Source organism: Paramormyrops kingsleyae, chromosome 25 (assembly GCF_048594095.1).
Source record: "Paramormyrops kingsleyae isolate MSU_618 chromosome 25, PKINGS_0.4, whole genome shotgun sequence".
NCBI lineage: Eukaryota > Metazoa > Chordata > Actinopteri > Osteoglossiformes > Mormyridae > Paramormyrops > Paramormyrops kingsleyae.
The window spans coordinates 27,945,460-27,971,067 of NC_132821.1; the positions used below are offsets into that span (position 1 = coordinate 27,945,460).

Genomic DNA, 25,608 nt, shown 5'->3' on the forward strand with positions numbered 1-25,608 from the left:
TGACATTTTAGACACTGTACTGCCCGCCTCGGCAGAGCCATTGCGGGCGGATTAATGTGCGGAGCCGCAAAGCCGCCGCACAGACACTCATCACGGGGAACGCGGTGAAAATGCGGACCCTCTCCGCTCCGGACCCCAGACACCTGTTGCTACCGGCGGCGGCGTCTCCGGCTCAAAGCGCTGAGCAGACCGGCCTGACGAAAGAGCCGGAAATGGTGTTTTCTCGCCCCAGTCGCTGTACCTATATGGGCGGGTCCAGTCCGCCTCCAGTAGCGGACCTCCGCAGCCGACAAAAGTAAGAAAACAGAAACATGGCGCCGCGTCGCCGCTGAAAGGCGAGAGCGGGCAGCAAACAAGTGGAGAACAAACTTTACGGCTGTCATCCGGAAGGAAGGAAAGATCAATTTAAGAAATAACTGCGTGGCTATATCCGTGAGCTCCGAGCCAGGCTTTTATTATCTGCGTCAGGGCGGAATATATCCCTCTCTCTCGCTAACGAGAACTGGAAGTTGTCTTCATGTCAGCGTCTCCCTCAGTGCTGTAAACAGCTGGTAAGTGCGCCCTAATTAATTTTTTTATTCGGTATTTTAGTTAATTAGAGTAATTGACTCTCGGGTCTGGAGCTTTATTCTTCTTATACTTGGTGGAAAGTAAAGGAGCCTCATCCGTGGGCTCGATCGGAAGGGATCCACCGCGATCCGGTACGCTGGCTACACTGTAGTACTCCATAATGTATCACCATTTATTATAACAATATATAATGCGTGCAATGTCGTGTCACACTTCGGGTGGATCCTTAGCGGGAAACAGAGTCACTTTGGCAGACGGATTTCGGTGGTTATATGAAGAGCTGGGCATGCATTGTCGTGCAGGTTTCAAAGGGCTGGGGGTAGAGTTTCACGACCCATTCGACTCGGATGAAAGATAAATGCACTTATTACCCTCCATGGAGAGTATAATGCATCATTTAAACCCTCGATGTGAAGAATAGGATTTATCTAGAAGCTCGAATGGACGCGGGTACGGGCTACCATTATATTGCGCGGTATTTGCTTTCAGAATGAGAAAAAACCCTGCAACATGAATAAGTTGTCAGGAAGGAAAGTTCAATATTTACACATGACTCAAACTTTGGGATTGTTAACCCTTCGTGATCAGCCTTCCCTCCTGCATCTGTTGCGGCATTTTTACAGATACGTCTTTAAATATGGATTAAGAAAGTAATGCAGCCATGTGTTCCGTGTGGATGATCGAAGCTATCTTGACTGTCAGCCGAAAGCATCGAGTTTGTCGGGTTACGTCTCAGTCCAACGCAATGTCCCTTCATGATCTCCTCTCCAGTGCCCCGCCCCCTTGCCCATCAGTTGCACCCGGTGTAGGGGCAGGGGACGGGGGTGGTGCTAGTTATTTTCTGAATCTCATACCGTGTTTATTCATAATTTCAGAGCGTCCAGAAACATCCGGGTACTTTTTGGGATGCGTAATGGAGAGTGTTGTTAAATGTGACCCTTTGGTTTGGAGCTTTCGGACTTGTGTGGAATTATTCTGACACATTGCTTTTCTATTTTCCATTACATGTTATGAATTATCTCATTTGTCATCATCACAGCCCCAGTCCCCGGAGAGCAGAACCTGTCTTTTGACCCATCCTTGGCAATGCAGTGTGTGAATTGTGCCCCGGTGGTAACACCTACTGCATCGCAGCATCCCTGTAGCAGATATCCCAGAATGCTGTGCTGCTCTGGGTCATCTGATGCTGAGGTGTGTCGGCCTCTCTAATTCGCCGAGGCCTCGTGTTCGGGTGATGCAGGTGTCGCCGTAACCATAGCAAATCCGCGGTTTTCAGTTACCTGTTTTCGCCTCGTTGGTTCTCCGCGGATCGGCACTGGCACCGGTCATTCTCACATCCCAGTTGTGAAACTGCCGTTCAGCCGCGGCCGTATACTGGTTTTGACCGGTATGCACATGCTTTTTCTGTTTTCCAGGAAGTAAAACCCAAATCAGCATTGCTAAGCATGTTATTTGGGGGGCCGAACAATTTGTTGGATCTATGCGATGAGCCTTTGCCAGTCATGCACGGTCGTCCGGGAGCAGACGGAAGACTTGACGCAGTCTTGACAGAACTTTGTGTCACTGCAGCACTTAAACAGTACTATAGTACTTTAACCCCCCCCAGGGCCAAGGAAGCTCACAGTAGGCTAGGCTGCCGCAAATGACAGACCTGTGTCGTACGACTAGGGAATGAGAGAGTGTCATGGTTTTGGCTGCTGGTAGTTTACGACCAGGTAGGTATCTTGGGTGAACATCCACACCGTAGGACGGTATTCAATCTTGGCCTCTGTTTAACTTCGCTCTGCATGCGTCCTTCACCTCAGTAATCCCATACTTTATTTATAGACATTTTATTTAGCAATATATCGGGCTGTAGAGAAACATTGTGCTGTAACGCACGGTGGTTTGTCTGAGGGCAGGCATCCATACCGAAGACGTGTGCGTTGATCGTCCCTAGGAAGATGACCGGCACTGATACGTTAAGGCAGAGCAGTAGACAGAACCTGAACACCTAAGAAGGGTTCATGTTTATTCCTGGGACTGCCGGGCTGTTCAGTGTTAGGGGACTCCTGTGTGGTGTCCAGTTATTACTGGTGTGTCGAGTGCCATTCAGCTGTTGTGTCATGTGCTGAGAATTTACGCAACTTTCCATACGGCATGTGGCTGATCGCTATACAGCTCCATCACCTGCCATTGGCAAATGTATAATAATAATAATAATAATAATTTTTTTATCTATATGAGAATGTGTGTGTGACGTGCTTCTACCTTATTGTACAATACTTTCAGTTCAACATCCAGCTATATTGATGCCTGTTATGTGTTTTTTTTATTATTTAGTGACCAGCTACATGTGTAGTACTGATTTTCTCTTGCTGTTCATCATCCCTCCTCTACACCCTCGTCCATCACGCTTTTAATAGCCTGTCAGCGACCTCTTTAACCGAGAAAGTTAATCGCGGTGATTGGCGAGCTTGTGTCGGCCTGCTGTGCCGGACCGCGTAAAGCGATTGTCGCCTCCGTGACATTTTGAGGCTCTTCCTGGTGGCATTTCCAGAACGGTCTCCTTGTGGTCAGGCCCGCAGGATGGTACAGTGAGTAGGTGGTGGTGGTGGGGGGGGGGTCGTAAACGTCACGAGCGGACCCTGTGAGGTGAAGCCTCGTGCCGTTATGGGCTGGTGAGAAGAGAGGCTTATAAGTAACTGATATTAACCTGAGGTGAGTTGTCCATTAATAATGCAACTCCCAGGCCCAGAATTGGCACCCATATCACGCGTGCCCTCTTGGGAAGAGGTTTGCTATGTTAACGTCTTGTCTTGAAAATCGCAGCTCATCCATGGCACGTGTAACTCATTTCCTGCTTTTATAGAGTGGCCTATGATGGGCAGGACACAGCACTCAGCCTCATACCCTTTCAGGCGATGGTGGCTGGGCCTCTTATGGCAGCTGCTTAGCTTGAACAGCCCCTAAGCGTCCCGTCGCTCTCTCCCTGCTAACAGCGAATGCAGTTCTGCTTTCCGCCGGGGCTGTCTCTGTAAATAACGCGGTGGATGTGCACGCACTGCTGATTATTTGTTTACCCTCGTCTCCTATCAGACGCTACGTGATTCGGTTTGTTGACCCAGGGCTGTCACATTCTGTTCCCGCGTCAGAAACAGGATGGAGTATTACCTCATAGCGCAAGAGATTATGTTTCCCTATACTATATAAATAGAAGTCCGCTTGTTGTGTATGTTGTTGTAATGCTGTTGTTGTTATGGGTGTAACGATTCATCGATTCTAATCAATATGTTGATTGTTAAGGCCATAATACGATTTAATCAACTCAGTTTACAAATTGATTCATATCATTAAACCATGATGATGCACCAAAACGGCAAAAAAAAACCATCAATGAAATAATCTCACACACAAAGTAGTCTAGAGACTCACCTTAGTAGAAAGCTGATTCCAATACATTACAGTATATGTTATGTAATTTAGTACACCTATGTTCCTGTGTTTTCAGAGTACATTTTTTATTCAAGTACAAACACAAGATGGAATGTTTCTTGCGCGTACATTTTTTTCTTGTTTTTGAGGCGTGCGTTTTTTTTCAATATTCAGTTAACATAAAAAAGTAGCGTTTATTATGTCTTTTTGAATCAAAATTAATTCCACTAAAATCAGCTTATGTTTCACTATATTGAAAATATTGATCATGTGATCGATATTTGAACCGATTCGTGTTGTATCATTTCAAATCGCCGGATATTGACTGGCTGCCTTGCGAAATTAAAACTAACTGTAACTGACGTTGTTTTCATTGTCCATACAGGCAGGAGTCTAATGTGAGTCATGTGACCCCCCAAAAAACGTCTCCCATTCACAGTAAGCAAGTACTGCTGTTGTTCAGTTTCTTAGGGACTGAGTTTCTCATTGAAGATGGCAGTCGGTTCAGGTGAGTTTGTGCCCCCCCTCCATTGCTGACCGGTGGGAGACGGGGCAAGAGATGTGCAACTAATAGTTACGTCTGCTTGGAGTGTGACTCACCTTGGAAGCGGAGTAAACTTAAGCTGTCTTCGTTTTGCGTTTCGCATCCTTCATATTTACTTGATCCTATCATCGAAAGCAATTTTACAGGCTTTAATGAAGTGGGAAATTATGCACCCGATTCGCTGCAGATTTTCTGACCGCTCATGGGACTTGTAACTGTAAATCTCCGGGTTAGACGTTCATGTCTTTAACCAATGAGCTACCAGTCGACTCTTAATTTCAATGTTTTGACAGATTTTTATTGTGTTTTTATCTTAGTACTCGGACTTCAAATGTACAGGTTGTTTGCTTGTGTTGATTTTTTAAATGGGTGCGTGACGTTGTAGCTCATTAGTGGTGTTAAAGTTAGCTGCGTAATGATATTACAAGATTCTAGCAAGTTCCCCAGGTCCTGCCACCTGCTGGTTTGTGCCTGTCCTTCCACACACTCATGTAAAAATACCAGCGGGTAGAAGGAGCAGCCAAGTCTGACACCTGATCTATGTCTCCAACCCCCCACCTTGCCTAACATGCCCCCCCCCCGTGGGATCTGTATTGTGTGACATCACCAGCTCGGCGTGTAACGAGGATCTGGCCGCTCCCGTGTCGTTTTGGTTCATATTGCTCTTTGCGTGTTCGTGCGTGCGTGCGTGCGTGTTCGTGCGTGCGTGTGTGCGTGCTGGGTGAAGTGAGGTTTGGGAATAGCTAAAACGAAGAGGGCAGCAGCATTGCTTTGTGCCAGAGGCTTTGTTTGACTGTTTAATAATGAAACAGAGCAGGTCTTTGCCATGCGGGACCCGTACCTGTACCTGCCTGTCCTAGGGTGTCTCAGGTTTCAGCTGGAGACTCGGTCCAGACCAGAGACGCGTCTGGAGCTCCAGGGACAACTGGCTCCGTCTGACGAGCCTGGCTCACGGAGCCATTTCCTTGGAAAGGCTCTGCGATGGCGGAGCGGGAAACCACTGGGAATGTCTGGTTCTCCCCCGCAGGCAGACTAGTGAGACCTTCCTCCTTCCTGGGGAATATGTGGCAGTGACGGCACCTCCATGAGGAAGTGGTTGGCTGGGCTGCCATGACGCAAAAGGATTTAACAGGAAGCTTATGGGGGGGGGCTGTTTTGTTTACAGATCTCAACCAATGGCCTGGACTTTCCTTATATTTAAAAAAAACAAATGCAGGTTTTTGTATAAATAGTGTGGTTTTGAATATGAAGCCATCAGGTCGCCTCACTGCCAGTGATGATCTGCATCTATCCCTCCACTGCATGTTACCACACTGCCTGCCCTTTATCGACATTATATTCTCGCATGCTCATGCCCATTTCGCATGACGTATTATAAATTATTCTTTTACTGCACAGTCTCTTCTTGTATCACGCTACTCTTTATCCTGTCCCTCTCTCTGAACCAATCATTTTTTTTTTCGTTCTGCCCTCACACAAAAATGTTCTAAGTGAAATTCCCATGACCTCACGGTGACCACCTGCCAGGGACTGTGAACCTCCATCTTTGTCTCCATCCAGCCTTGATCCAGCCTCGGTGCAGCTGTAGTTTTTGCGTCCCAGAAGCGCAGGTCTGACTCAGGCTTGGTAAAGCTGAGCCAAGTCGGTCTTTCCGATTCCTCTTTGTCAGCTTGATGTCACCTCCAAAAACCGGTTATTGCGAATACCCTGTTCCTCATTTCTTACCCAGTTGGGAGTTTGGCCACCATTGTGCCAGTTTTAGTTCTGATTTTGCTTAATATAGTTCAGATGTATTACGGTCAGTTGCAGTGAGGAAAAATATAATAAAGAGTTTCATTCAGTGGTGGCATCGTGAAGCAGCAGCAGATCTTTGCTGGAATATGAGGAATGAAAGACTGTATGCATCTCTGCAATTCCAGGTTAATCATGATGTGGCATAATCCTTCTAGACTGCATTCTGCCAGAAGGATGACCTCTCCGTCTTGCCGTAATCCTTGCTGCATCGTACTTACTGTTTCTGTGATGATTACCTCATCCAGACGTGCTTTATCCTCAGTTAGTCAGGAGTCGTATGTTTATAACTCGGGAAGAGGTGGGGAACGGGCTGTCATGCGAGACCGTCTCTGCCAAGTAGCGAAATGGTTTTTGGCTTGCGGTGTCCTTTAAGAGCGACTGGCAGTACGTGTGTGAGTGTGGGGGTCAGATGTACATTACATTGTGGGGACCATTTTTTGGTCCCCTCAGGAGGAAACTCGGTTATATAAAAAATCTGTGACTGCAGTCAAAGAGAACTGAAAATGCCAAAAGTGTTTTGTTTGGTTACTTGTTTTGCCCATAGAAATGAATGGACGGTCCCCACAAAGATATGACTACAGGCCTGTGTCTGTATGTGTGTGTCCGTGTCTGTGGTCAGAGCCATAGCAACGGTCACCTGAACCATCAGTCATAGCGGCTTCTCTTTGAGTCACTGTTGTTGTCCCCCCCCTCCTGATCTTCCACGGGTTATTTAACCCCTTGTTCTCCTGCCTTTTGTCCGCGGATCCCTGTAATGGGGATACCTTTTCGCAACCATCATGCCGATTATTGCAGGCTACTGGAATATGAATGTAGCAGGTCTGTTGGGAGCCGGCCGGCTTGATCAGGCCACACCGGCCCGTCTTCTCTCACGGCCCCCCTAGTGTGCAGCCCTCCTGTGGTCTGCAACAGGCAGCCTGTTTAATGACCCACGGCTATCAGATTTTAATGTTGCTACGGTTACAGCCGTGAGGCACCGACACACACAGCCTTCAGCCCCCGGTCGCTGTTATGAGCGCAGCAGCCTCAGCCACTGGAAGTTGAGGAGCCGGAATCGATTGCAGTGCCGTTTGTACGATACTGAATACAAAACAGCCTCGGGGGTTGGGTGGGGCAGACTGGTTGTGGGGGTGGGCGGCGGGCGGCGGGGGGCAGTTACACAACTGAAGGAACTGAATGACACCAGTTCTGTAGGTTATCGGATTCTGCATGACAAATTTCACCCCCGCCTTTCTTGTAAAGCATGCCACCGTACGTGTCTCCGTGTTTTGCAACAGGACTATCTGCTGCCTAGAGGAGATCTTTGCAAATTTCTTAATTACTGGTATTGAAGCACGGCTCTGTTAACATGTTGAACCTCAAATTGTAAGAAGGGAGACGCGTGTCACCCTTGGAGTGAGGCATGCCTCATTGATGCCTTTCCCTAATTTGTTTGTTTTTTTTGTGTATTTCAAACATATTCACATATTCACATTCACCATATTTACATAACATATTTCCAGTCTTTGATGTTTGAAAAGTAGGCCGAAGTATAAACTTATTTACCCCTACCCCCATCCAATTATTCACAGCTCACTTTAAACACTTTTTGTCAAATAAAGAAAAGACAGCACAACAAAACAACACTCTTACTGTCATATAAAGACTAAACACACCAAATGACACATTTTGTTCAAAATGAAAGTTTCGAGTTAGAGGATTTTGCTTTGCGGTGGGAAAAGTCCGACACTGTCATTAAAGCCCTGAATGAATGATTGGCAGGTTGCAGTTAAAATCCCAAGAAAGGCAGTTGGGCTGGACCAGTGTCTAATTGACAAGGTTTGCTTACTGAAACTAGTCTTGGGTAAGGGGACCACCAAATCCATGTGGGGGGGGGGGGGCACTGTGAGCTAGGAGAGGGTTTGTAAAGTGCCATTTCAATGAAAAGACCTGGATTTCACTTTTTAGACTTAAGCAGAGACCTTAGAGCAGAGACCTTTGCTGCACCTACCCAGTTTTCTAACTAGACACTGCGCTGTTCTGACCAGCAGTAATACAAAGTAGTTTTCCATGCACCTGAAGAATGTACAACCCTGAGCACAATAGCAGAGCGAAATGTCAGCTTTGTTGTGTTTTCCCCAACGTCTTCAGTATTTGGATCACTTCGTCTGGAAATTCGCACTGTAAGCCAGATGGCAGAAGCCAGAACGGCCATATTTGCATATTTATATTTTCCAGTGATGAATACAAATATTAATTGAAAGGAAGTCTGCCCCCTCACACACAACCATCATCTGTGTCTTTAAAAAATAGTCAAAGCATGAATCATTTTGTATTCGTGGTTTCTGCCAAAGTCACAAATGTCATAGGATCATTATATGACCATGGCTTGGGTAGATGTAGCCACGATGCAGTGAACTTTGGGGCATGCCAGGACAAAGACCCATTTCAGATGGTCCTGGGCAGGACAGCAGACTGTCACCTGGAGAAAGTCCCTGACTTACCAGACATGGGGCTCTTCCATGACAGCCAGTAGGGCTGTGTATCGCTTGGCCTTGGGCAAGACGAACCGTGTGACGATACAATCAACCGGTTTGCAGGACATAAAAAAGCAACGACCTGTATGTATTATCAACTGTTCAAATTTATAACAGCAGAATTCCGAATGTTCTTTGTCTTTTATAAATTCAGAAATGTCAGTCATCGATAGTTTACAGTTGCATAGGCACACGACTGATGCCCTTATGTTTAAAATTCTTTAGTTTCAGTCTCGAGTTTCTGGTTCCTCCACTATATTTCAGCTCAGTACGGCAAGTTTTACAAACAAAATGGGACTCATCTTTTATAGTAAACCCAAAATATTTCCATACTTTGGACGTGTACTTAGCAGGGACATTTTGGAAAGTGGTTTACAAACGACAGCTATGTGTCATGAGGGTATTAGCACCTATATTCAGTTGATCAAGTACTGTAGGCCTCCTCTGGAAATACAAGAAGTTCCAAATAATGTTATTAGTCTTCGTTTTTAATTTATTTGAGATGTAGCAATTAAATAATGACGCATTCCACATCATTACATTTGTTTGAAAGATGAAACGAGGCTGGTAAAAATTTTATATTTGTTTTTACGAAAGTATAAACATCAGGCATCCAAATTATAAGCCAGCACGTCGTGACTCATCTCTTTGACTCGCCTTTTGCCTCGTATTGGAGGCTGTTTCAAAGTGAGGTTATGCTGGCGGCTGAGCCACCACGAAACATCTGACCTCAGGTCCGCTCCCACTTGACGTGGCCAGTCAACGTGCAGGACTTTCATCTGTAGCTGGTCCAAAGGACCATGCATTCGACTTCCCTTCCCTTTCAGTTCTGCGGGGAAAAAAACGGGTTAGATCTCAAACCCAGTCACTGTGTGGGATGATCTGTGAGTATAATTCTTATTCTGATGGCCCCCCTCTCCTGAAGCAGACCCTTTTATTACACAGGATACGCTAAAGGCTTTTCTTACCAAGCTGATCAAAGGGTGAGTCAATCCACGCGACAGCCCAGCATGGTGCCTGTGCATCTGGGAAACATGTCGGCTTGGCTTCAGGAAGGCGATGCTACATTTTAGAAACGGTACCTGTATGTTAGATTTAGATTTACCGTCAATGAAAGCTGTGCATGTGTACTGGCCAGTCCGGGAGCACAAGATGGCTGCCTGATGGCCTCCTTAGCCCCAGTCATATATTCATGCGGCTGTAGATCCTGTACATTGTGGATGACCCTGTCCTTTTCGCTTCCACTTGAAAGGCTGCTGACTTCAGACTTCAAATGTGTCCATTTGTGATGTTTACTGTTCAGGCTGTGTGTGTGTGTGTGTGTGTGTGTGTGTGTGTGTGTGTGTGTGTGTGTGATAATTACAGACTGTGGTCCCACTATCCAAGCAGAATGGCTCGGCCAGCACGCTACCACACAAAGAACCAGTGTTTTGCGCTGAGTGCATCTTTTCTTAATACTTCTGTGAGTCCGGGATGGTGGCTTTTCGTAAACAGCTATTATGGCGTCCGAGTAATTCATGTTCGGCGATTTCACGTGAATATTCATAGACCACGGGCCAATCGGCGGCAAACCGTGTCAGAGCAGCTGAGAAGACTTGAAGGCAATCAGGGGTTTATGGCGCAGAACCATAAATCTATTTCCATAAATTCCCCGGCTTCTGACGCGAAGAGCCTCCTGTCAGACTGTTAAGCACCCATGGACGGAGCAGCCTGTGTCCGCCAGAGCTCGGCCTTATCGGATTCGTGTCAGACGGAGGCTGAGAAACGGCCTTATTTATGAGGTTTCACCTTTCTGGTTTTGTCATTAGGGCAGATAGGCCCGACGTCAGTGTTTGTGCTGGTAATCCTCCGCCGTCTGCTTCCTACATTCCCAAGCTTAGAGTGACGACAGTCATCCCTTTTGATTGATGTCCAGTGCTAAACTGAAAGCTTTTTGAGGGAAGCTTGAGTGCTTTACCCCTCCTGTAATCACTTATGCTACTATCAGCATTCAGTTCAGATCTTTCAGATCAGTTTAAGCTTTTATCTGTTCTCTTGTGTCCATTTCTCTAAATGAAGAATGTTAGAAGAATTTTAATCAAGTTCCGACTCTGTAAGGGTATCCTACATGAGTGCCTTCTTGTGAAACTGACTGAATCATGATCGGCATGTCTAACCAAGCCATTGATCTACTTTTCAAGTGTCGACCGTTCCCTCAAGGCTCTGCGGCAGGATTGTCACTGATGCCTGGTTACCTACTACCTGTGTCCTTCAACCTACAGTACATGCAGCCATGATCGAGGACAAAGGTCACCGAGTTACGGACTACTTCGTGGTGGCCGGCCTGACGGAGAAGTCCACCCCGATTGAGCAGGATCTGTCGGAGACCAAGTCCAGCGGGCCCAAGGCACCCATCACCGACCTGGCCGTTATCAACCGGTCGGCAGGCGAGACGGTACCAGAGGGCTTCACCTGTGTGGAAATCACTCCAGGTGGACAGCCGGCTAACCTCAACCATGGGAGTTTGAAAAGCCCAGAGCTGTTTCTGTGCTACAAGAGAGGACGAGAGAAAGCCCCGCTTATCGACATTGGGTGAGAATTGATGGTGGGGGGGGGTACATTATCATTAGGAGGAACTCCTGTCTTTTGTCCTATATGCTAAAGCTCTAGGGAAGTTGCTGCTCTGACAAAGCAACCCTTCCCCTATTGTTGTCTAAGAGGCATGTCCTTATTCCTGTATAGTAGAACTTAATGACTAACTCTCACCTAATGACTAACTCTATGTGGAATCTGAATATGTTTTGAGTATTTTGTGCCAAAGCTGGCAGAAGGAGCAGTGATTTACTAGGCAAATCTGCCAGCAGGGAGGTCTGCAATTCCAGAACATCCCCAGAAAACAGCACCTGACTCTGGGAACAGTGTCTTCTTGTCAGTAGTGAGCAGTGGGGCTTTCCATTAAACTGACAACCATTCAACTTCTAGAAGACAACTTAATTTTGAGTTTACGTTTACATGCCTCCACTGGTCTTAAGAGTGCTGAGGTCCGGAAAGTTCTGCTGCAGCTTCTGGTTCCCTCCTTTCCCTGGGCTGGTAGCGGGAGAACTGTTTATCACAAGCAAAACTGTTGTTGGCACATCAAGAATGAAAAACCGCGTCAGAGATTATTCATCGTGCTGCTGTCATCCTCGTGGTGGAAAACCAGTTCTCTGGAGCCAGCTTTCCATCTGCATCTGTGGGCCTCTTTACCAAGAGCGTGAGTGAGGTTTGGGGGCCAGTAGGACTACTCACTCACCATATCATGGGGGCTGGTCAGGTCCACTCTTGGTAGCCTGTCATGGTACAGTCCTCCAGCAACCTCACCGACCTCAGCAACCTCACCGACCTCAGCAACCTTCTCTCTTTTCATGTTTGAGTATCTTCAGTGATGGACCCATGTCAGAATCTTTTCCTCCCTGTTGGTAACTCAAACTTGCTCTCTGTGATTTTTTTTTTTTTTAAACTCCAATTAGCCAAATTGACGTCCCGACTGTGCCAGCCTCCCTGTCAAGGGGTTTAACTGAAGTCTGAAGTTTCCCAAAAATAGATCTTCATTATTCCTCTCGGAGCGTATGTATGCAGGCGCGTGTGTGTGCCTTTAAATCAGGTCCCGCTGCTTGTTACTTGTATGAAGTTTCCATTCCCTTTAAGCCCTCCCTGAGGTCATTTTGACAGATACGAACAAGAATGAAACCATGCAAAGGAAACGATAGGAAATAGCATTCATGCTCAAAGGCGGGAGTGACTCAGAAAGCAGAGACTCCAGCAATTGGAATAGGAAGCCAGCCCTCCCTGTGGGACAAACAAGTCCATCTCCACATGTGAGAAGTCTGCTGTGTTTCAGCTCCACCTACGTTGTAGCCATGATCTGCTGTCGCCTTGTGTGTTTCTCATGGTCTCCTGAGGGCAGCAAACTCACTCGCATCTTTCAGCTGTTTTTAAACTGCCGTTCCGTCCATCTGGAGAAGTAACAGCTGGGAAGCGGGTTCTATGCCGCCGCCTTTGTTTTGTTCTTTGGGGGCCCTCGAGGGAGACTTGCTTTTGTGCCACGCTGCGGTCCCGCGCCGTCTCGTGTTTCAAACGCGCAAAACTGCGTGCCTTCTGTTGAACTCGCCTGTTGACTCTACCCAAGTCGTTGCATCACAAACCAGTAGAGAGTCAAGCTTAGTTAGTCAGATAGCCTTGCATGGACTTGCAGGTAAAGGTGTGTGCATTTGTGTGTTAATGTGTAGCCAAACTTGAAGGGTTGGACGGCCTATGTAGAAAATGTGGTTCGTGTGCTGGATTCTGAAGGGTCCCGTTTAGACTACCCCATCACTGAAGCTGCCGGTCACACAGTTTTGCCGTCCCTATCGTAGTGGGTTCTTACTGTTCCCTGGTGGCCCTGATCTTTCAGCGCGCTCTACGAGGGTAAGGAGAGGCTGATCCCGGGCTGTGAGGTCATTCAGGCCACGCCCTACGGCCGCTGCGCCAACGTGAACAACAGCTCCGCCACCTCGCAGCGCATCTTCCTGACCTTCCGCCGAGCCCCGGCAGTCCGGCCGCAAAACACTCTGGCTGTCACCGACGTGTGCGTCATCATCGGCAGCAAAGGCGAGACGCCGCCACACACCTTCTGCAAGGTGGTCAAGAACCTCAACGCCGGCATGGTGAGCCGGCACGGTGTAGGGGTGTATGACTTGTGACGTTTTAGATTGGATGATTTGTCGAGGCTCGAGCTTCCGGGTAGAGAGTGCTGATTGGACTCTGTATAGTGCCTTAACTTTGCTTCTCCTTCAACATCTAGTGGGGTTCCAGCGTGTTCCTCTGCTACAAGAAGTCTGTCTCGTCGTCCAACTCGATACCTTATACAGCAGGTAGGTTCTGCCTGTTTGCCATGTCTTGTATGTCCTGGTTGTAAGATATGGGATGTGTGGGTAAGCCTGACGGAGACTTAGGTTGTGTTTGTTGATCTCCTGCTGGATTTCTTTTAATGAACCAGCTTTTATGCTGAGATGCATCCATAAATATCAAATATTAAAAGTCAAATGGGACACAAGATCACAGCGAGTCTCATTAAGACTTGTACATTCGCAGTAACGGCTTCCTTGCTAGAGGCAACATGGTTTAAACCAAGCTACACTTTATTTTTTTTCTTACTGCTATATTTAGTTTGCCTGGGGAAATGGTCTCTGTTCATGGTGACATTGTGTTGAATTTATTTCTGTAATGAGGAAGGTATAGAGTTTTCATCTTCTATCATGTGTAAAGCACAAATGTCTTTTTAGGTGACCCAGGACAGACTATTCTGGATACTTAACATCTCAGTAATTCTGGGATAGTTGTCTGGTCAGCCTGACTTTGACTCAGTTGAGGTCACGTGTGGTTCTGCGCCTTCTGGCTTAATGGCTTTTCTCTGTGTAAATTGTCAACAGAAGTCTGTTTGTTTCCATTTGTTATTGTCGGTTTTGCAGTTTTCACCAATCTGCTCTGCATCAGGGCTGAGTTGTTGTGTAACGCCTATGAAGACAAACCTCTGAGGTCTGGCCAGACTTTTGTTGGTTGACACGGTGCCAGTATACAGTGCGTTATCGTGATTAGTTTAGTTTACAGTAACAGTGTTTTGATTGGTCTCCGCACTGGTGTCCCCTTGAGCCGACCATGGCAGTGAGCTCTCGGATTGGTCAAGAGCGTCGCCGTACGTTGAAGGTCGTTGAAGGTCGTCTGCCCGACGCACCTCAGTATGTCTGTCTTGTGCTTCATTCCAGGCCTGATCTTCAGGTACCCGGCTGAGGATTATGAGTCCTTCCCCCTGTCCGAGTCTGTGCCCCTATTCTGCCTGCCCATGGGAGCCAGGATTGAGTGTTGGGAACCCAACACCCGCTATCCGTTGCCAATCTTCTCCACGTTTGTCTTAACCGTGTCCTCTGGGGAGAAGGTATGTGCTAAAAACCCAACAGCTCAGACCCTTGAAGCGATCAAGACTGAACTCTTCAGCTACCACAGATGGTAGTAATAGGGTTAGTCTTAATGTCATGCAAAGTAGTTTTGGACTTATTCCCATAACGTTATTTCTTAAATGGATTTGAATAGCATGAGACAAACTAGGTAATACGGCTGTTTAGCCTGCCCCTCGTGTTTGGGTAAGCTGCACTGGATGCTGTTATAGCCAAGTATTACAGGAGCAGACTGTCTTAAGTGCCCGTTCGCCCTGCAGATGTATGGAGCTGCCATCCAGTTCTATGAGAAGTACTCGCTGGAGCTGCTAAACGAGAAGCAGAAAGTCCAGTTGGGCCTGCTCTCCGTGGTGGACAAGCGACCCATCCCCAACCGCCTGGTCAACACCAACAAGTGCATCTGCCTGCTGTCCCGGTGGCCCTTCTTTGAGTCCTTCCGCAAGTTCCTCATGTTCCTCTACAAGCTGTCCGTCTCGGGGCCACACCCGCTGCCCATTGAGAAGTGAGGCCCCGCCCACCCGCTTGGATCCGCTGCCTGACGTTTACCAGTCGTGTCGTCTTTGATCCGTGTCTCCGTCAAACGTTGACACTCAATCTAATTCCCTTGAATCCGTTTGGCAAAAGTCATGTTTGAGAACATGAATTCTGAGTAGGTTATAATTTGCATGTAGACCTCTCCAGGGTGCCTTTAATACCCCTCAGTCTGTTGATACATTCGCCTCAGTACAGCATCGTGGGTCTTTTCTTGATGAGTTCTTGATTATTCTACCCTCATGTGATGCTGTGAGCCCCTGATTGGGTGCTGCCTTCTAACTGTCTATCATGTGGCTTTTTGTTTTTTTTTTTTTTTTTGTTTTTTTTTGTGATAATTAATTAATTGGCTTCCCCCCCCACTTTCAAACAGGCACATCTCCCACTTTATGCACAATGTGTCCTTTCCGTCTCCCCAGAGGCCCCGGATTCTGGTCCAGGTGAGATCCTATGTCTGGGTCGCTATGTGCTTACGGTGACGGACGACCTGCAGAATACACATTACTGAAAGAAGCGCTCCATGCTAATTGTGCACGGAATGCGTTTTATAGTAGAGACGTGTCCGTCTGTTCCCGGATCGCCTGATCCGCGCACCTGTATTTAATAAGAGTCTCCTGCGTCAGCACGTCTGTGGAATGTACTGCCGAGCTCTGGAGGACAGGAGCGGCAGCCCGGCCTGTGCTCCCATGCAGTATAGAAACTATCTGTACTCTGCCGGCTTTTCGGAAGAGAGTGACGAGCGGCGTGTGTTGTGCTTATCCTTCTAGCTCTCCGCTCACGACAGCCTGATCCTCTCCCAGCCTGTCTGCACGCCTTTACCTCTGAGGTAGGTCTGTTTTGTTGCTGGTTACTTCCCCGCGGTTCTCGCTGCCGGAGTCCTGCCCACCTGCCTTTCAGGAAGAACATCTCGCATGATCATCTAGTGGCCTGTTATTTAAAATCACGTAAACGGTCATTAGTGTCCCCTTTCATTTCCAGATCACACTTCCTATCCCCTTCAAATGACAGTCTGCTATGTCCTCTGGGGGTATTAATAGTTTTGGAAGCAGCCCGGGTCTAATTAGAGTCTAACAGTAATCTTTTTACTCTCTATGCTGGACTGAGAGGAATCTGTTGATCTCATTTCCCTCCTTCATAATTCGCCTGTCTGTTATTCCAGCTTCTGCACTGGTCTCCATGCTTCTACCCAGTGGCACAGTCCTTCCCTTCAGTGGCATGTTAAGCAGCCACTCTGCCCCCCCCCCCCCCCCCCGGCTTAGCTGCACTGACTCAGAAAACCTCCCTGAGCGCCTGTCACCATGTAAGCAGCCTCCAGTAGCTACCAGGAGAATAAACAGTTTTACCAGGCTCGTATTAGCCGGCTCCATTAGCAGAGAGGGGCTGTCTCCCCGTCACGGCCGGCTTGCCCAATCAGCACGAAGAGGCTCGGAGTAACAGATCCCATGACAGCAGTGTGGTTTGTGGTCTTTGAAAACCACCTCACATCCCCTGCATGGGTTCCTACTGTAACTCTGCTTGCGCTTTTGTCTTCTCATTCATTGTGGATTCCCGCGTGGCGCGGTGCGGGCTGTGCGGGGGCTTTCCGACAGAGCCACGTGCCGTGGTGGTGGCGGGGGGAGGGGCTTCACAGTTAAAGATTTATGCCTGAGAAACACTGCTCCAATAAGCAAGGGGGTTAATGGCTGATTGAACCAGCGTAATGAAAGCAGATGTGTTTACTCAAAATGGCTGGGCGGGGGGGGGGGGGGGTTTGAGATTGGATACTGCCTGGTATCTCGGTAAGCAGCAGCTGTTAAGCAGCATGTTCAGAGATGCCGTAACAGGCCCCCTCTTGGGACTGGTGTCAGCTACTTTTCATTTGTAAATTGTAAATTTACCTGCAGGGCTTCTGCCTCGAGTGAATCAAGTGTCCTGCCTTGAAGCAACAGGGCCTTTTCAGCGCATAGTCAGCGAGTTGGTCAGACACTAAGTGGTGGGTTAGGCAGCCTTTGTCTAATCCGGTAACAGAAATCTCAGCAGATGGGGGGGAAAAAACAGGCAGGAAGGCCCTGCGGCAGCCCAGGTCTGGAAGTTTCCAGAAGAAACTCCCTTCGTTTTGAAAGCGATACTCTGGATGCCATGGGGACCTCAGTGAAGATCCTGTAGGGGATCCAGGTCGTTTTTAAATCTGTAGATACTTTTATGACATAAACACGTTTATCTTTGCTGGCTAAAGCGTCTGAACTTTGCCAGGTACCCTGTAGGAATTAGGAGGGAGACAAGAATGTGGTCCTATATCAAAGATGTCAGTCTGCAAAAGCATTTTTTCCAGTGTTTTCTTAAATATAGTTACTCCATAAATCACTGTTCTCGTCCTACTTCTGTCCTTCCCCATTACATCTGCATGCCCGTCAACATATATCCCATGTCAGCTCAGAATATCGTATAACCCCCCCCACCCCCTTTTTCGAGGGCTAATATGTAGTTCGCTATTTTATTTATTTATTTTTTAAAGGTGTAGGTCCTTTGAATGGAGCATCATTAGTGCGTAATGATGAAGCGGTCTGACTTCCGGGATTAGGGTTCTAACCTGGCTCTGCTCCCTTCCGTCCGTCCGCCGCAGCGGAGCCGACTTCAGAACCCTGCTGTCCAACCTGGGGGCGGAGCACTGTGCCACGGTGCTGCACTTCGTCCTGATGGAGAGCAAGATCCTCCTGCACTCGCTGCGGCCGGACGTGCTGACTGGCGTGGCTGAGGCGGTGGTGGCGGTGAGTCCACGGCGGGGGGGGGGGGGGGGCGCGTTCCCCTCTCTGTCAACCCTGGAAGATCGTTCCGGAAGCTTCCTTCCAGTCCTGGCTGTGTTCGCCTTCACACTGATGTCGCAAATAAGGGAATGAATTGTGATTAAAACGTCTTTGGCTCCGGCGAGTCGTAGTCTTGCCCGGGGGTTACAGTAACGTAATCCTGTCAGACTGTTCTATGCTGAACAGCTTATACTGAACTGACGGTGGGAGCAAACATCGGCTGAGGTGATATTTAGGCCACCGACGGCCCTGTCTTGTGACACTGCAGTGACGGCGTTTTGCTTTGTGCAGATGATCTTCCCCTTGCAGTGGCAGTGCCCCTACATCCCCTTATGCCCTCTGTCCCTGGCGGGGGTACTCAACGCCCCCTGCCCCTTCATTGTGGGCGTGGACTCCCGCTACTTCGATCTGTATGAGCCCCCTCCCGACGTGGTCTGCGTGGACCTGGACACCAACACCGTCTACCTGTAAGTCGCTGCACCCCCCCCCCCCAACCCCCACCCTACCCATCGTACTTGGGTGTTTCTCCTCTGTCTCTCAGACCCGCGCTCCGTCTGCTCTGCAGGTCTGATGAGAAGAGAAACTGCAACTGGAAGAACCTTCCTAAGAAGCCAAGCAAGAACCTCCTGAACTCCCTCGGCAGTCTGTACCACCAGCTCACCACAGGTGGGGCGGTCGATCTTTTGTCACCCACTCATGGGTTTATGGGAGATAGGGGTCTCATCTACTGCTGGTTTTTCCATATAATTCTCTCGAGGCCTCTGTAGAATCAGCGATTTCATTCACCCATCCAGCAGAGGGTCAGTAGGGTTGTGTTATGAGTCCTGGTCGTTCAGAACTGTGAGCATCTGTCTATGTCTATGTCTTCTGTCTATGTCTTCTGTCTATGGGCTGCATAGTCCTCAAGACATCCTCGGAGGAACAGGTGTTGGACATGGCTCCCATGGAGGCGGACTTCACCTGGCACAGGAGGAAGACGGGCCTGGAGATGGAGGTGCAGGAGGCCTTCCTGCGTTTCATGGCCTCCATCCTGAAGGGCTACCGCTCCTACCGCAAGCCCATCACCCAGGCGCCCTCAGAGAAGGCCACCGCCTTGGACTCGCTGTACGACCTGCAAGGTGCTGCAATGCTGCTTTTTAAATGTCTGTCAGTTTTCAGTCTCATGAGGGCGTTGGCCTTTCCGCTAAGGGGGAAAGTAATTCCGCTGATCGGGGGCATGGCAGGTCCGCACTCGTTCAGACCTGCACGGTCCAGTAATAACAAACGGGTGAGCAGTCACAATGGCGGCCTTCAACACAGGATGTGCATTGGGCCAGCAGGCACCCGATCCGGAATGCAAGAGGAACTCGGGGACACAATGGAATGGAGAGCAGCACGGCCCACCTTTCTAAAACACTTTAGCCGCCTTTCCCAGATCTCTGCTGTCGATAACGACTTTGTAGACCTTGGCATCATTGACATCATTCTCCTCTAAAAATATTTTTTTTACAGAGCTGCCTCAGGGTCTCCAGCAGCACATGGGAATAATGTGATCGAAAGACACGGTCTAACTACATCCGTGTCGATTTCTCGCACCAGGGTTCCTGAAGAGCCGAGATCGAGCCCAACAGAAGTTCTACACCCAGCTGACCAAAACGCAGATCTTCATCCGCTTCATCGAGGAGTGCACGTTCGTCAGTGACAAAGACACTGGCCTGGCCTTCTTTGATGACTGCATTGACAAAGTGAGCTGGTTATTCGGCGTAACGATTTTGCGTGCCTTTTGTTGGTTTAAAACCATCATTCCTGACTAGGGTTACACATGGGTGGAAAATTTCTGGAAACTTTCCAGAATGGAAATATTCCAACTTGGAAACTTTCCATGGGAATTACAAGCAGTATTTAATTAATGGGAAAATTCCCACTCTTACACATAATGATTAAATACACTAATGCAGAACCGAGATTCATTGTTGAACATGGTACGACGCCACTTGTCATCAGTCCATGCTTCCCGATTACGGCACTGCAGTGCCAGTTCCTAGCAAATCGAATCATTTACATATCCATCGCTGGTCTGCACGTGTCCCAAATGACATCCAAATCGGACCATGACTTCTGGGTGCTTAACTTTTTTTGTCACTGAGTATGGTTGACTTTGTATTAGAATCTTTTTTGCAAACTGTCTTAGTCCTAGAGATTAACGTTGGCACAAAGATGATCAACAGCCATAAAAATCTGGTGATATCCCTGTTTTATTTTGTTATCTTTCAGCTCTTCCCCTCCGATAAAGTGACGGATAAAGGAGCCAAGGTAATATCAGCATCTCTTGCTTCATTGGTTCTGTGTTGATCACATGTTCCAGTCCTCTGGAGTCACATGATCTGGCTCTTGAGCACTTGTTGGGGTGGATTATGAAAGCGTGGTGGAGTCCCATCACGTGGCGCCCAGCTGTGTGGTGGTCTTCTGCAGTTGGCTTCATATCCGTATGTTACCGTGACTGGAGGTGTGTGTGTTTGTGTGCAGATGGAAGGGGAGACTGTTGAGGACACCAGGCTGATAGAGATGGATGAGTCTCAGAACAGTGACCTCACAGTGTTCGTGATGCCCCCAGAGCCGCCGACCGAGGAGGGCGAGGTGCCAGTGGTCCGCTACAGGTCAGTGTTTGGTCGGGGGGGGGTCAGTAAAAACATAGACACATGGTTTGTAGAGACGCCCGCTGCCTCGGGTTCTGCTGCCAAGATGACAGAACCCTCATGCATATGTCTGATTGCTGTGGCTGCCCTTTTATCTCTGCCGGCATCGCCTTAGCCGCTATGTTGCGATCGTGCTGATGAGTCAAATCAAATCAAATCAGATGCCGAATGAGTCACTGCCAGGCCTGGCCGCTGCATTTCTGCAGTGTGTCTGCCTAAGCATCCGGACACTCTAGCTAAAAGCACAGTATGGACCGGAGAGCTAACAGCTTCGAATAGCTACCACTCTCTGCCTTGGCCTTTTCTGTTCCAGGGTATATCCAGGCTATAGGGTGTGTTTCAGGGTGTGTTTCATGCTGTGAAGTCACGTTCGCCAGTTGACCTACACTCCCAGTCCTTGAGCCTTATCGCTTGAGTTTCCTGCTGGTTGCTTGAGGCCGAGTCTCCATATCGGATCTCGTATGATAATCTTGCCGCTACACAGTGTGTCAAAGCCTGTTATGTAGGACGGGTGCAGCTGGAATGTCGGGTTGTCTGCAGATTGGCCAAGGCTGACAGCTGACAGTCCTTTCTTACTTAAATAGATCTAAGTTATTTTTACAGCCTATTTTGCTGGTGGCCAGCTGTGTGGATGAACTTACTGGCCAGGCTGCACTGTAGTGCTGAAATTTACTTAGTTGTAGTGGGTGTGGCTACATGAACCAGTTTACCAGACGTCATCTGTGGGATCCTCTGTAAGTCTGATTCATTTAAGATAACTTTAAACTGTCGCCTTCGTTAGTGACACAAGCGGTAGCCCGTGTGCAGTGCGATAGCAGTGTGCATTTGCAGATAGTTACCTGGCAACCAAGCTGCCTAGAGTCTTAAGGGCCGCAGTGGGCTGCAGACACTTCCAGTTTCTGGAAGCTTAGGAGTTGAGGAGGCTGGTAAACAGATCTACCCTGGGATTAATATGCAGGATAATTAGTTGTGTTGGGTGTGTTAACTTGGCAATGATTGATAATGAATGGCAGCTGGCTTCCCACACCTGCTGTTCCTCCCCAGCTATGAAAACTTCCCTCGTCTGCGACTGGAGCTCTTTGACTGCCCCCAGGAGCTGCGGCCAGCCCTGAGCCGCAGGACAGCTGGTGCCAGCGTGTCCAGCAGCCCCGCCTTGCTGTCTAAGAGGACCAAGCAGGTAGGACCATGGACCATGTACAGGACCATGTACAGCACCATGTAGCCTGCCCCGCCCCCTCATAGCACTGGTGGTTTGCCTGCCTGACCTCCCAGGTCATTATCCTTTAAGGCAGTGTTTCCCAACCCAGTCCTCGGGGAACCCCGGACAGTCCACGTTTTTGCTCCCTCCCAGCTCCCAGCCAATCAGGAACACCGAATACCTGGTACAGGTGCGCTGGGAGCTGAGAGGAAGCAGAAACGTGGACTGTCCGGGGTTCCCCGAAGGCCCTGGGGTTGGGAAACACTGCTTTAAGGAGCGTCATCCTTCTTTAAAGCTAGCAGGATCTTGGGGACTAGGTGACATGGCTTTTATCGGGTGCGTTTGCCATGGCTGAGCTTCCTTAGCTGAGACATCAGGGAAACATCCCCTCTAAAGAACATTCCTCCTTGGAGCATGAGAAATGAACCTGTGTCTCACCTACAGTAGTGATCCAAATGCTGAAGCCCTAGGTGATTTGGTTTGGGTTGTAGGGTTAGGGTGAAGGACCGGAGGTTAAATTGGGACAGGACGCGGTGGTATTCCAGGGGGGGGGGTGGTCGCAGGGCACGGAACCCACCCCAGCTCACCATCCAGACCCAGTATTTGTAGCCAGCCATTGTTCTGGAGCGAGGCTCGTAGAGGAAGGGACTTTGGAAACATCCTCACAGGATATCGGAAGCAGACGCGATGCGGATTTGTTCTGGGGGCCCGTCAGGATTGCGGGGGTGTGAATTACACGCACGGCCCTGTGTTCTTGCACCAGCTAGACTGATGGCCTCCAGGGGATAATGGTGGTTTATACTTGTTTAACCAAAGTGTTTGCGATGAAGAGCTAATCCAAAATGCATTTAAAGTGAGCAGTGCGATTAGTCAGTAGGTGTGGAGGAGGTGTGCTGGCAAAGTTTAGCTAAATTAGGTCATTATTATTCTCCGTTGTTACTACTTTACATCTGAATTATTCATTGCGTGGATGAAGAACAAACAGTAGTCAGAAATATTCTGGGAATTTTGCAGAAATCCTTGTGTAAACCTCGTTAATCCGCCTCGTGCTGCGCACATCACCCCGCAAGCCGCAGAATCGCGTTTTGACGACCGACCTCAGCCCGCCTGTTGAAATGTGACCGCAGGAGATCAAGCTGGCCTACAAGATGGCGAAGCGCTATTACTCTCATCCGCCCCTGTGGGCAAAGTGCCTGTTCAGCCACTGCTACAGCCTGTGGTTCATCTGCCTGCCGGCGGGGGTGCGGGCCTCCCGCTCCAAGCTGCACGCCATGCAGCAGGCCTACAATGTGCTGCTGAAGATGCAGAGCACGGAGGTGGAGGTCCTGGACGAGGCGAGTACCCCCAAGTCCCGGAGAGGCTCAGTGCCGGTGCTTTGCCGGTGAATCACGAGTGCGTTCTGTACTAAGGGGCGGAGTCTCTCGTCGTCCATGTGCAGGTGTGCTACCGTGTGGTCATGCAGCTGTGTGGGATCTGGGGTCTGCCCGTCATGGCCGTGCGTGTGCTGATGGCCATAAAGAAGGCTGGGGTGGAGCCCAATGCAATCACCTATGGATACTACAACAAGGTACACTGCTCTGCTCGGGGTCGCCACCTAGTGGAGGGCTAGAGGATTGTCAGGTTGAAGTGCTGGGGGGGGACTGTTCCATCATAAACTGAATGCCTGATACATGTGTATAATGGCAGGCAGTTAAAAGTGATAACCATCAGTCGCATTTTCTGCATTTGCCGTTTGTCTGCTTGCAAAATGTACGTCGCATTGTCAGATCGATGCTAAGTTTGCGGTTTTACCACCGTGGCTGTCTTCGCTCTGGTGCTCCGTCGTTTTGGAGCATTCGGTTTTTCTCGGGGTGGCTGTGTGGTTAAAGGTCCCGCCGTCTCGGTGCTTCTAGGCCGTCCTGGAGGGGCCCTGGCCCAGCCAGAACAGGAGCGGCCGCTTCAGGTGGGCCAAAGTGCGCAACGTGGTGCGGGCCATGGCGCATTTCAGACAGGCCATCGCCGCCGGACGTGCCAAAGGTAACGTGCAGAGCAGGTCTGCATGCACTGGGCATTGCGGTTGGGAGCTTGAAAATTGTATGATGTCACAAGACTGCTCCTCGTGTGAAAACGGGAAATGACATCACTGCGTTCTCCCCCAGGCTGTGCTGGGGCTATGGCAGCCAGTTCAGACATGCACGACGTGGACCACATCAGCCACGGCAGTGCAGACAGCAGCAGTGACGTCAACGGGGAGGAGCACACGCTGTTTGCACGTAACCTGGTGGTGCCCGATGGCACAGACAACCACGGCAGCACGGGTGAGACTCCTGAGTGTGATGGACAAGATGGGGCACTGTGCTCTCAGCTCTGGGGTCGCCTGAGACACACAGCTTGGCTTAATATTAACCAGCCTCACTGTTTTTCAGAGAAAAGTAGCCATGTTACTGCTTCAGAACAGTCTCTCCTGCCTCTTCTGTCACCTTAGCTTTTCAAAGCTCTTACAAACAACTTTTGTGAACATGGGCTGTTTGATGGTGTTTCATGGTGTGTGTGTGTGTGTGTGTGTGTGTGTGTGTGTGTGGGGGGGGGCTTAGCATTGTGCCGCATCATCTCCCTTTTCATCTAGAGCAGCGTTTCTCAGTCTGGTCCTTGGGGATCTCCAGATGGTCCATGTTCTTGCTCCCTCCCAGACAGTCCAAATTTTTGCCAAACCTGAACAAAGACGTGGACTGTCTTGGAGTCCCTGAGGATGGGGTTGGGTAAACACTGATTTAGAGGTGGATGGGGGGGTGGTTGTCTGCCTCTGTAGTCTCTGTATTATGTAAGGCTTGGCTTGGCATAGGGGGTCAGTCCACCAGGCAGCTGTGTGTGTGTGTGTGTGTGTGTGTGTGTGTGTGTGTGTGTGTGTTTGTGTGTGTGGTGCACTTTGATCTAGTAAAGGGTCTGATGTTTAAAAAAAATAAAAAATAAATCTCACCTCTGTACTGAAGCAGTCGGATGAGTGTTTTTTCACTCCGTCTTGATACTGCTCTATCGACACTGGTGTGGATCTTGGAAATCGGACCGTGAACATTCGTAACACTCAATGTGGTGCCAGCTTCTTCAGTATGTGAAAGACGGGCGGAGAGACCTGTGACGGCTCCGGGCCGGCTTGATGGTACTCAGGATAGCTGTGCCGTTCTCCGTCCTCGCAGGTGGTCAGTCAGACCAGGGATACGGGTCAAAGGACGAGCTGCACCAGGAAGTGTTGGATGTTCTCGGCCTCCCTGCTCCCTCCTGCTCTGAGCTGCCCAGCAAAATAAAAGCCCCAAACACAGGTAACAGAACATGCTAATATGATGAACCACTATCAGGGGATGGGATGGTTACAAGCTGGAGATGAGGTGGTCTTGGCAGCAGATGGCGCTGTGGAGTTGCTCTGCTGAGGCTTTATGCTTGAATGCCTGGCTAATTGCCAGGTATTGATGACCCTGCAGGAGATCCCGTAGAGGGAACGGGGGATGGTGTAGTGAACGACGCCAGCTCAGTAGGTGTGCCGTCACCAGGGCCAAGTATCGTCAGATTGTCCACGGGGAGTTTTGACAGCAGCCTGGCAAGAGGGTCCAGCGGTAAGATAATAAAAGGCCATTTATTCTCACTGTGTTTTCAGGAAG

General features: G+C 49.1%; 1 protein-coding gene across 4 annotated transcripts in view; it reads left to right on the top strand.

Annotated features, from left to right (window-relative positions):
• Positions 1-118: 118 nt before the first annotated feature.
• Positions 119-25,608, top strand: part of LOC111853113 (DENN domain-containing protein 4C-like) — a 32,688-nt gene continuing 7,198 nt past the window's right edge. Inside the window, exons 1-22 of one of the 4 annotated variants that reach the window (XM_023829704.2) lie at positions 119-551; positions 11,100-11,409; positions 13,250-13,502; positions 13,640-13,709; positions 14,601-14,770; positions 15,050-15,291; positions 15,694-15,760; positions 16,088-16,146; positions 17,923-18,067; positions 18,395-18,570; positions 18,669-18,769; positions 19,003-19,221; positions 19,682-19,827; positions 20,357-20,395; positions 20,609-20,739; positions 21,823-21,955; positions 23,104-23,310; positions 23,415-23,543; positions 23,869-23,992; positions 24,115-24,273; positions 25,150-25,272; positions 25,414-25,563. In XM_023829704.2, the coding sequence (XP_023685472.1) occupies positions 11,111-11,409; positions 13,250-13,502; positions 13,640-13,709; positions 14,601-14,770; positions 15,050-15,291; positions 15,694-15,760; positions 16,088-16,146; positions 17,923-18,067; positions 18,395-18,570; positions 18,669-18,769; positions 19,003-19,221; positions 19,682-19,827; positions 20,357-20,395; positions 20,609-20,739; positions 21,823-21,955; positions 23,104-23,310; positions 23,415-23,543; positions 23,869-23,992; positions 24,115-24,273; positions 25,150-25,272; positions 25,414-25,563 (3,142 nt within the window). In that variant the 5' untranslated portion in view covers positions 119-551; positions 11,100-11,110. The remainder of the gene's footprint in view (positions 552-11,099; positions 11,410-13,249; positions 13,503-13,639; positions 13,710-14,600; positions 14,771-15,049; positions 15,292-15,693; positions 15,761-16,087; positions 16,147-17,922; positions 18,068-18,394; positions 18,571-18,668; positions 18,770-19,002; positions 19,222-19,681; positions 19,828-20,356; positions 20,396-20,608; positions 20,740-21,822; positions 21,956-23,103; positions 23,311-23,414; positions 23,544-23,868; positions 23,993-24,114; positions 24,274-25,149; positions 25,273-25,413; positions 25,564-25,608) is intronic. The other 3 variants (XM_023829705.2, XM_023829706.2, XM_072707138.1) reach the window with 3 other exon arrangements.